The 11,961-nt window shown below is 33.4% G+C and overlaps 1 protein-coding gene across 1 annotated transcript; it reads left to right on the top strand.

The window, feature by feature from the left end:
* The first annotated feature begins 1,460 nt into the window (after window positions 1-1,460).
* LOC114425311 (protein SPA1-RELATED 2-like) lies at window positions 1,461-11,144 on the top strand. Its single transcript, XM_028392197.1, has 8 exons — window positions 1,461-1,593; window positions 1,943-3,716; window positions 4,143-4,300; window positions 5,417-6,251; window positions 7,333-7,479; window positions 9,124-9,441; window positions 9,756-9,815; window positions 10,154-11,144. The coding sequence occupies exons 2-8, from the start codon at window positions 2,037-2,039 to the stop codon at window positions 10,343-10,345; spliced, it is 3,390 nt and encodes a 1,129-aa protein (XP_028247998.1). The 5' UTR covers window positions 1,461-1,593; window positions 1,943-2,036; the 3' UTR covers window positions 10,346-11,144.
* Window positions 11,145-11,961: the final 817 nt, after the last annotated feature.

Here is an 11,961-nt window from a genome sequence, read left to right as displayed (position 1 = left end):
ATTTTTTTTTTACGTTTAATTATGAAAATATTATATTATTTTAATTTTAAAAATTCATATTAAAACATTGTAATTTTTGTGCAAATTTTTAGATGAGAAACAAAATAAAAATAAAATAAAATTTTTGCAATTTAAATAAAATATAATTTTTTTTCTCAAACGAATTAATTCTTAAATCTTATGAATTAATATTGTAGTAAAAAAATACAATTGATCCATAGATTTTCTTTTCCAATTTACGAGCATATTTTTCATAAATAATATAAAAATAAATAAATCTTCCAATTGATAAATTAAGAAGGACAAATACATCATTAATAAAAATAATAAAACAATTAAAATATATTTGAATTTTTAAAGTTTACGACATTGTGACGAAAAATATCCATTTATGTTTTACTATTTTTAATTATGAAATCAAAAAAAATGTTCAAACTTATATTCTTATAATTACGAAACCACATTCATTCACTTCTTGCTTAAATTTTTTATTTACAATTAAACTTTAATTTTAATAGTTTAATTAATGTATCATATCAAATATTAATAATATAATTTACATTAAATGATGCAAACGTTCCTTTTTGTGTGGTGTTTAGTCCAAACTTTACTCATTAAATTTAAACATCGTGTACATACTAAAAAAAAGTTAATAAATTACAAGCCCTTTTAATTTATGCTTATTAAATTATAATTTTAAAATTAAAATTAAAATCATTATGTAATCAATATAATTTTGGCTTTTTTTATTGTGATATTATCATGAAATATTTAAATTTAGTGTCACGATACTCAAACATGAATCTTTGGTTAAAGGATTCAAATTTAGTGTTATTCAAATTAATAACAAATTAGTGTATAATTTTGACTTTAAATAATTAGATCAAATATTAAAAAAGTAGTTAATATACAATAAAAATAAATAAAAATACTATTATATAATAATAAAAGTCAATGATCTATATTATATTTGATAAAAAATAAGAATATATAAAATCAAGTATTTTTATGAATACTTTAATTATAAAAAATTCTTCAATTTATTACTTAAAATATTTTTAAATATTTATCTAACCTTAAATAACAAAAAAAAACTCATAAATCGTAGCGGTAATTTAACTGTTAATATCTTTGGGTATTATTGTTTTTGGTGAAAAGATGGTGTATTAGCATTAGCAAGAGCATTTGAAGGACGGAGATTTAATCAGGTCGGATCGGACCCAATAATGAACCCCCATCCTGACACCGCCGTTGTCTTGAATTCATTCTTCATGACTAGGAAAAAAGAGATAATTAGTGTCTTTATATATTTTAAATAAAATAAAATAAGTTTTAGAAGTAAAAAAAATAAGAAAAGGAAGTAATTAATTAAAAATTAATGGGATAATTATTAAAAAAAAAATATCAGATAAAATTATCCAAACAATGTGTAGGCTAATTTAATTTGCCATTAGCCCATACTACTAACGGGCTTCTATTGTCAGAATCAGAACTGCTACCTTTCTTCTTCTTCTTCTTCATCTTTCTCTCTGTATAGTTTGGTACCACCGACTTTACCTTACACCACAGAATCAATCTCTTTTATTATTTATTGTAAGTCCTCTTCTCTCTCACTCTTCTTCTCTCGCGCCTTTTTCTGCTCCTTAATTTCTCTTTATTTAATTCCACTTGTTACATGCCAATCTCTTTTATGTTCCTGATGATTATTAGTATTTTTAATTTATGTATTGTACTTTATATTTTCTTCAATCCAAATGAGATTCACCTGTGAGGTTATAAATACGTCCATTGGTCTCTTTATTTACTGGAATTTCACCTTTCGAATCTGCAAATTGTATAGCGTATATTTTGTTCTTTTTCTATTGTGATTCGGTGATTGGAACTCTAAATGGTAATTAATAAATATTTAATTAACGTGTTTTTTTTTTAAATTATTTGACAGATTGGTCGATTTTGTGTATGAGCAGTTGTAGTTTATGTTTTGATTGATAAATTTGCTGCTAAGGATATGTGATTGTTGAAGCTAAAACTATAGCATGGATGAAGACTTTGTTGATGAGGCAACCCAATTAGAAGTTGCCGAGGAATCACAGCGCCAAAACAAAGATTCACCCCACCCGGAATGCCGAAAAATCTTAAAATCCCTAGAAGCCTTCATCCCTGTTAAGCAGGACTACTCCCAGATACCACCTCGGGAATATGATGGCATTCTACATGGTAAAAATGTAGTTGAAGGTATTGATCATGCAGATACATCACAGCATCCTCATGTAAGCCTTTTTATGGATGATGCTGATGTTATGGTTGAAGAGTTAACAGTAAAAAGTTACAATGGCTCAAGTTTGGATATTGGTACATCAAACAACCGAGAGCAGATATATAATCGGCAGAACCATTGGCAAAATCTTTATCAGCTAGCAAGTAATTCAGGAATTGGAAATTCACTAAGTGATATTGGAACCAGAAACAGTGTCCCAGCTACATCTAGTGCTCGGGAGGATATTGGATCCTCATCTTTCCCTGAGATGTTAGCTAGAAAATCTCTCAGTGATGGCCAGAGCAATGTCATGGAACACTTGGCATCTGCTGAAAATAAAGAGGGTGCAGGTGATGTTCGTCAAGGAACACGGAAAAAAATTATATCCCAATCAGGATTTGCTGAGTTTTTCATAAAAAATACACTGAGGGGTAAGGGTATTGTATATAAAGGTCCATCTTCTGATGGCTTCTGTGTTCAGTCCAGAGAGCAAAACTGGATGAAGATTGGCATTGATGCAGATCAGAATAGGATGAAAACTGGCATTGGTGCGGATCAGAATCGGCTGAAGACTGTCATTGATGCGGATCAGAATCAGCTAAAGACTGGCATTGATGCGGATCAGAATCGGCTAAAGACTGGCATTGATGCAGACCAGAATCAGATGAAGGCTAGCATTGGCACAGATCAGAATCAGATGAAGAATCACAGTGGTACTGATCAGAAACAGATGAAGACTGGCATTGTTACTCACTTGAACTCTAATCAATCAGTGGGCTATGGTTCCAAAACTGCAAAGTTTCCTTCTTATTGTGGTGCTATGCCTAGATCTGGCAGGTCTGATTGTGTTGGTGTGACTTTGAGAGAATGGTTGAAACACGGGCACCACAAAGCAAGCAAGGTGGAAAGTTTGAATATATTTAGAAAGATTGTGGATTTGGTGGACATTTGTCACTCTCAGGGAGTTGCATTGCATAACCTGTGTCCATCTTATATTAAATTGTCGCCATCAAACCAGATCATGTACCTTGGTTTACCTGTTCAAAAACAGATGGTGGATAGTGTTGTAAATTCTGAAGTTGTTCACTTAGATAATTCTTTTATTAGAAAAAGGCTGTCAGAGCAAGTAACATTTCCCTCCCTTGATATGGGGTCAAAGAAAAAAAAATTTAATGAGAATGTGAGAGTTACTGGTGGTGACTTGTGCCTCGAAACTGCAAGTGATAGGAAACTTCATAGTCATACAGTTGGATCACAAGATTATTACAATGAATATGAGGAAGGTACCCAATTTTCTAAATATAACATTGGAAGAATGTCTAGCATCCCTCGCGTATCTAATGCAGGTCAAATGCCATTGACTTCATGTGAAAAATTTGAAAATAAATGGTACACAAGTCCTGAGGGAGGTTACACAACATCATCAAATATCTATTGTCTTGGTGTTCTCCTTTTTGAGGTGTGTAGACAAGTTCATGACGCCTCTCCATTTTTTTAATGCAACTTTCATGCATTATTTTGTAACGTTTATTCCTCAAATTGAAATGTGTTTCTATGTATGAACTTAAGAAGTACAAATGGAAATATGCTTTTGTCTGTATACCTTCGAGCTCAATATGGCTTTCTAGCATTAGCGTTGGTTTGGAAACTTGTAAGTTTTTCCTTTGGTTTTTCACTATCCTGATATCTTCCTAGCAAGGCTCAAACCCAGATATAAAGTACATTTCTTAGCAAAGTGGTTGCTTCATTTCAGGTTGAATAAAAAACGTGTGTGGGAGTTTAGTGAAATTCTTTCCAGTCACTAAAATTAAATGATTGGTATAATTGGAAGCAATTTGATGCATAGCAAGTTCAGCAGCTGATTTTATTTGGGTCAATTTTTCAGTTACTTGGTCATTTTGACTCTGAAAGAACACATATTGCAGCCATGTCTGATCTTCGTCATAGGATTCTTCCTCCAATTTTCCTATCAGAAAATCCTAAGGAAGCTGGCTTTTGTCTTTGGTTGTTGCATCCTGAACCATCATCACGCCCATCAACAAGGTAGTATTGAAATATTATCTATCACAGTTAATATCAGATTTAATTCAATTAGCATTATATGAAAAAAGGATTTCACAAACATCTGATATACATATCTCAATTGTTTTTCTTTTTTTCTTTTTGGATATATGCTGTAAAATGGAAGAATGTATATTGAATAATGAAATCATGGCATGCTGTTATTATGTTGTTTTTCAAAGAGGTATAAGCATATGCATAACATGTCATTATTAGATGATGAATTATCTCTCATGTGATTATTTGTGTTATCACTCATAGGAACTTTATGCAAGGATCTCCTCCTCCCCCTTTCCTTGTCAGAGGGTTAATTTAACTAGAGAATGACACCCACATTTTTTCCATTGCTATTATTTATAAAAAAGTGTGTCTATGAAGCTATTATAGATAGAGTTGAAATATTTGTTCTCTGAGATGTCTTCTCTATCCCTTCGATATTACTAATTACAAAGTTAATAATGGTGTTGCTTTTTTTAAATTGCTTTTTCATTGAAAATTTGAAACATGGTGCATTGAAACATAGGAGGTTGCTTGGATGTTATATAGATCAGGGTCAAGGGGAATAAATGGGCCAACCTCTTGATCAGTTTAGTCACAGGAAACACATTTGGAAAATTTATTCCAGGAGGAAGAGGGACATGTATTGAGAAGGTACAGGGCTGGTAATTATGCATGAGTTCAAGGAGGGAGAGAGGGACTTCTGACTTATTAGGAGGGGAACTGGAGGAAGGGAATTATTTAGAAGGAATTTTTGGCATCTGGTTTGTGCCCTAAGCTCTGTGAGCTATGGGATAATATCTTGTCATATTTTTTTTCTGGGTTTTAGATATATTCCAGTGTTCCCCTGTTAATTTGTGATCTTTATCTGCAATATTCAATAAAGGTTACATTTATGAGTGGCTAGTTTTGGAGTCTCATAAAAATGATTCAGAGAATTTTTTAAATTTGATATTCTTCCCTTTCTGTTCTTGAGTACATATTTTTAGTAGTGTTTTAGTTAAATATGCTGGTGGACCAGTTCTTAAAATATGGTCTTCAAACCTGAGTTATAGTCTATTGATATGATTCTCTAAAGTTACAACTTCTGTTGCATAACAGGGAAATCCTTCAATCTGAATTGATTAATGGATTGCAAGAGTTGTTTAGTGAGGAATTGTCATCAAGTATTGACCAAGAAGATGCAGAATCTGAATTGTTATTGCATTTCCTCGTTTTGTTAAAAGAGCAGAAGCAGAACAATGCCTTCAAACTGGTAGAAGAAATCAAGTGCTTGGAATCAGATATAGAAGAGGTGGAGAGGAGGCATGACTCAAGAAAATCCTTGGTTTCCTCAGGCTTGCAGAATGATTACTCTTGTCAGAAAGAGATTATGCCTCTTAAAAAGGAATCTTTGAGTTTGGAAATGCTGCCCTCGATATCCCCAATCTCTAATTCAAATAAAGTGAGATTGATGAGAAGTATATGCCATCTTGAAGGTGCTTATTTTTCCACGAGATCCAAACTTCAGCTTTCTGAAACAGATGCTTCAACTCACCCTGATAAAGATATACTAAGAAATCGTGAGAACCAGAATGTGGCCCAAAAAAGCGAGGAACAACCTAAGAAAGATACTTTAGGGGTATTCTTTGATGGTTTGTGCAAGTATGCACGTTATTGCAAGTTTGAAGTGCGGGGTGTACTAAGAAATGTTGATTTTAACAATCCTGCAAATGTAATTTGCTCTCTAAGCTTTGACCGGGATGCAGATTACTTTGCTTCTGCTGGGATATCTAGGAAAATAAAAATTTTCGAGTTTAGTGCACTTTGCAATGACTCTGTTGATATCCATTATCCTGCGGTTGAGATGTCAAACAGATCAAAACTCAGCTGTGTTTGCTGGAATAACTATATTAAGAACTATCTCGCTTCTACAGATTATGACGGTATAGTGAAGGTATGTTTTGCACATTGAACCATTGTTTAATCATTGGAAGACATTCATTGCAGCATTCATTCATTACCTTTGCAGTATCCATCCATTACTTGTATGGAATTGATGCTTTTCGGATTCAAACTGAAATGGTTTACCTTAAGAGGGTCTACTCACCTTTTCACTTGGATTTTTGGGCTAAAACTGTGCCGCTAAATAGAGAAAATAGTGCTTATTTTCTCAAGATTGGTGGGTCTTGTCTGGAATCTAACATCTAGTCTCCGTTTTTTGTGTTGTGACTCAAACCAATTATCCCAAAAGTTTAGCTATTAGCGAAACTGTGGAAGACTAATGAAAGATTTTATATTACATTATATTTATATCTCTAACACACCCACTTATGCAAGAATTCTTTGGGCTTAAAGCGTAGATAATGCATAGGCCCACCTACCTTGTGCTGAAATTCATTTTTTATTAGAAAAGTGGGGAGACAAGGATCAAACTGTTGACCACTTTGTCATAACGACTCTAATAACATGTCATGAACTAATTGTTCCTAAAGCATAAGCTTTTAGGTGAAGACATGTGAGCAGTTTTATATTATATCTCTAACAATTTGATTAGCGAATTGTTAGTACCTTGACTGTATCATATCTGTTTCCATGATTTTCTAAGTGGCATATAAGATTATATTTTAAATCTGAAGTTTCAAGGGATGTCTATTTCTAACTGAATGGGTTGACTCCTATAAAATAGTACTTTGTGAAACATTGAAGCTGGTGAATATTTATAATACATATACGTGGATAGTGCAGTTTTCTATGAATTTAGAAAAATTGGGATTCTTTTGTTCTATTTTTAGATACAATGCATTCCTAAGTTAATAATAAAATAACCATCAGAATAGAGACTGGTGATCATCATTTACTTAAATTTAGCATGGCATCCATTCACTTGATTGTAAACCACTGGGCCCAATATTATACAGAAATGATTTTTTTTTCGGGGGGCGGGGGTTCTGAAAGAATGTAACCATTTCTTGATAGCTGCCATGCTTTGACTTCCTGCATTAGTCATGACATTGTATGATTTGATGCATTTTCAGTTATGGGATGCTAGTACAGGTCAAGAATTTTCTCAATTCACTGAACATGAGAAGAGGGCTTGGTCTGTTGACTTCTCTGCAGTATGCCCTACAAAATTTGCCAGTGGAAGTGATGATTGTACTGTCAAGCTGTGGAGCATCAGTGAGGTAAACCCCCTTTTTCATGTACAAACGCACACGTACACATTACACTATACATATGCATGTAAGCATGTGGATGTGCAGATTTTGCTTGACTTAAAGTTGGTAACCAGAGAAAAAGAAACTAGAGTTACAATGTAATTGAATGTTTCTTCTTTCTGAGCTTTTATTGTATTTATGACCTAAAACATAATATGAATGTCTGACCTTTTGATATTCACTGTTGATTAGGGGGATCATGGATTGGGTCGACCTGAGTTAAAAATATTGGCTTGGGTTGGGTTGATGAGTTGGATTGGTTTGAAAATAGATGAACTCGAAGCAATCAAGTTGGGTACTAGGTTTGGAAATTTCATACCTGACCCGAACCTTTTCAATCAGTTTGGGTCGTCAATGTTATTAGAATCTTACGATTCAATGCGATTCGGCTGGCTATCTATTCGTGTCATAAGATAAATTTCAAATGATTTTGAATCTTATGGTACATGAATGAGTTGGTGCAATTTCGTATCATTGATATTTGATACAAATCACACAATTCAACAATTCATTCTTTTTTCTTTTTTATCTCTTGAAAGAAATTGAGAAGTCATATATGCGTAAATAGTTAAATGAAAAGGATATAAAAGAGCGCTAGTGAACTTATCCTATATTTTGTTGTTCCGCCATTTTTTATTTGTGATTCACTCATTCAATGCATGCATTCTATTTGGCTGTTTCATTACTTTTGTTTCAAGACTTATAGTTAAGTTGTTCTATTTTGTTTCAAGACTTATGGTTAAGCTGTTCAATATAAATTATGATTCACAATTCAAAAATTAGCTTGACAATTTGCGATTTGAATCTTGATTTGATAACCTTGCTTTGGGTTCAAAATCCCCTCAAACCTGACCTGTGTTCACCCTTACTGTACATGAACATCAAAATTGTGATTTGTGAATTTCCACCCTTAAATAATAGTCCTTGTGATATGTATTGTATCAATTAGTTACTCCTCACAAAGCACTACAGCACTAATTCTGAATGGACTCTATTACCCTCTTGGGCCTACGTGTGTAAACCTTCAAAGGTTTCTCACTTTTGGGCTGATTCTTATCACCTTGATCACCTAATGAACCTTCCGTATTCATATCAGGAAGATATTGAATCTAAGAAAAAATCAGTTTTTGCTAAACCAATAATATGGAGAAAGGTTCCTGGTTAAATTGTTTTTATCTTGAGTTAAATATTTTTTTTAGTCCCTACAAAAAGGGCAATGTTAGCTTTTAGTGCCTAAAATAAAATTGTTTCTCTTTGGTCCTCATTTATGGAGATGTATCGTGTCACTTGTGTGTGGTCCTTATTTTCATAAACTAGGGACCAAAAGGAGATGATTTTTATAGGGACTAAAATTGAAAATTGCCCTATTGTAGGGACTAAAAACATATTTAACCCTTTTATCTTTATTTTTCAAAATAAATAATGTGGCAGTGGAGACCATTAGTCCATGAGCAGGGGGACAAATATGAAGGACCAAGATTTTCTTAATTGAATGGATAGATTTTGCATCACATTGTCTCTTCATAAGCTCAAGATGCTGCAAAAAATACTAGACAATTTCTTCCCAATAACTAATCAAGAGCTAATGCAGTACAATTTTTTTTCTTCCAGAGAAACTGTTTAGGCACAATCAGGAATGCTGCTAATGTCTGCTGTGTTCAGTTCTCTGCTCATTCCTCCCATTTGCTGGCCTTTGGATCTGCGGATTACTCAACATATTGTTATGATCTTCGCAATCTTAGAAGTCCCTGGTGTGTACTGGCTGGCCATCGTAAAGCTGTGAGCTATGTCAAATTCTTGGACTCTGAAACACTTGTTTCTGCTTCTACTGATAATACATTGAAGATCTGGGATCTCAATAAAACCTCTCCTGTGGGTGCATCCATTAATGCTTGCAGCCTAACTCTGTCGGGACATACTAATGAGAAGGTTTGGTTTTAAATTTTATAGCACTGGATGGAATTTAAGTTTTTGAAGTATGTAAGGTTTTCTTTGTCACCGTCTTTCAAATATCCTTTGGAGAATTTTACTTATTTGGTTTTAAATGGAGCATCAGATTATGGTTGATGATTTGAATAGCAAAATCAATTTTACGAAATCCAGATTGTTTTTGACCAAAATGATTTGTTTATTAGCAAACTTCTATGCCTTCATGTCAGAAATTTGATCTGTTTTTGTCATTAAACTGACAAATGTTTATGATTACTTAAATTGGTAAGCTGAAATTTTCCACCTCTTGACAGAATTTTGTGGGTCTATCGGTGGCTGATGGATATATTGCATGTGGTTCAGAAACAAATGAGGTATATACTAGTTTCAGTAGAACAATTATTTACTTGGTTTTAACTTTCTAAAATCGAACACGTTCATTCAATTAGTTATCTCGTTTAATTGCACTAATGTCAAATTATGACCAGAGTCACAGACCTCGAAATGGTCAGTATGCTAATTCTATTAAGCGACTTGTATATGCACCAATTTGTGTTGATAACCGTGACTAGCAACCTTACAATTTGCAATATTCAAAATTCATTTAAGGATAATAATCAAGATGGAGAAACGTATAGGTGGGAGTTTTGAATATTGAGCAGAAAGTTACGTGTGTGTGCTGGCATCAATCACAATTTATGTTCTCTTGCAGGTTTACACCTACTATAGATCGCTTCCCATGCCAGTCACTTCACACAAATTTGGGTCCATTGATCCCATTTCTGGTAAAGACACTGATGATGACAATGGTCAGTTTGTTTCAAGTGTGTGCTGGAGAGGGAAATCGGGCATGCTTATTGCGGCCAATTCAAGTGGATGTGTAAAAGTGTTACAGATGGTTTAAAGAAAAGGTTCCATGTGACGGCGACTTTCTTACATTTGCGAGTTCCTGGAGTTTTGCGCTTGTCACTCAAGCACTCTGGCCAATCCCATCAACCTGCTGGGAGCATATAAAAAAATTCTTTTGACATCTTGAGCTCTGGCTTATAATTTGAAGTAGAAGGGCTTCAACTTCGGCCATAATTGGATGAAGAAATAGATCTGCCATCTAAATCCTGATCTTTTTAAAAGTTGGATTCATCGTGATGTGCAACTCGGATTTCAAACCACAATTTCACATTGTCATATGTAGAAAAGGCTTGTTATACTTAAATATCGCTGGGATCAATCCGAGAAGCAGTTGAATATGAAACAGATTAAGCTCCACTTTAGATAAACTTCTCAACGAGAATTTACTGGAGAAGAAAATAAATCAAATTTCTCTTATGAATTAAAATTAATTTATGTACATCAGTCTTTTTTAGAAGTTCTTTCATTTAATTTTTCAGAAACTGATGTGCGTAATTTAATTTTAACTTTTTAGTAGAAATTTGATTCAATATCTCTATTTCTTCTCTTTTTTATTGATAAAATTATCTAAATTGGGTTTAATATTTTAGAATTGGGATGGCTGGTGCTAAATTGGTTCTTAGCTCGAGAATGTACCCTGTATCTATGCAAAGCTTGTCCGTGCCAATGTAAATTGTATTACTGTCCTTTTCAGATTTTTAAAATTTATGAAGGACAAGCAATTGTACGGTTATAGGAAAAATTGTAAAGCAACTCCATTACCATGAATCGAAAGCATATAAACTTCAGGTGTATACCTCCCGTTTTGTTTTTTGTCTCTGGGGCCACGCTACATCTCCAATGGTTGTATGAATCACCGTAGTGCATTACCTTTTTTTTGTCAGCTAAAAAGAGAATATATATATATATATATATATATATATTAACAAAGTCATATGCTTTTTTAAAGATAGATGATAGATGTAGAAGTTACAAGGAGTAGCTTTGCCATTATTGTGATTTTTAACATCCTAAATGTGTTACCAGACACATACTATTCTTGCAGGATTCACGTAAAATATAACGCAAAGTAACTATTAATTGTTCGCAGTTTACGTAAAGAATCCTAATCGAATTGAACATAATTGAATATGAGAAAGAGTATAACACGAGGGAATTAGAAAGGATAGAAGTTGGGGAGGCAACCTCCAATAATTTATGGCATGAATATATTCACTCAAAATTCAGTTGCTAAAGTAAAAACACAAGGAAAACTCCCCAAGACTGCAAAGAATACAACCAAGCATGAAACTATGTTTCTAACCTTCCCTTAAAAAGCTACATTTTTATGTTTTCCACTTACCTTAAGCAATCTGATCAAGGAAAAAGCCCTAAGGTATGATGTTGATGATGAGAGAGAGGAAAACGGAAACTCTGAGGCAGGTTAATTAATTGGGTTATGGTCTTGGGAGAATAATGCAAATGGCCGTTGCTACTTTTGTCTTCCAGTGATCCATCCCATTCTATTCTATCTTCAATATATATATTAAGTTATTGACAAAGCAAAGCCAAGATGGTCGTCATTCACAAGCTTACGTTTTTAGAATGAAATTAATAAGCCAAGATGGTCGT

This window comes from Glycine soja, chromosome 1 (genome assembly GCF_004193775.1).
Source record: "Glycine soja cultivar W05 chromosome 1, ASM419377v2, whole genome shotgun sequence".
NCBI classification, from domain to species: domain Eukaryota; kingdom Viridiplantae; phylum Streptophyta; class Magnoliopsida; order Fabales; family Fabaceae; genus Glycine; species Glycine soja.
Note: the sequence above shows the minus strand (reverse complement) of the source record. Positions and strands in the feature narration are given on the sequence as shown.

Bases quoted from the DNA above. Each gene is read 5' to 3' on its own strand.
- LOC114425311 (XM_028392197.1), top strand. From the start codon at position 2,037: ATGGATGAAGACTTTGTTGATGAGGCAACCCAATTAGAAGTTGCCGAG. The intron at 3,717-4,142 runs GTGTGTAGACAA...TCAATTTTTCAG, and splicing joins TTGGTGTTCTCCTTTTTGAG to TTACTTGGTCATTTTGACTC. The intron at 6,252-7,332 runs GTATGTTTTGCA...ATGCATTTTCAG, and splicing joins ATTATGACGGTATAGTGAAG to TTATGGGATGCTAGTACAGG.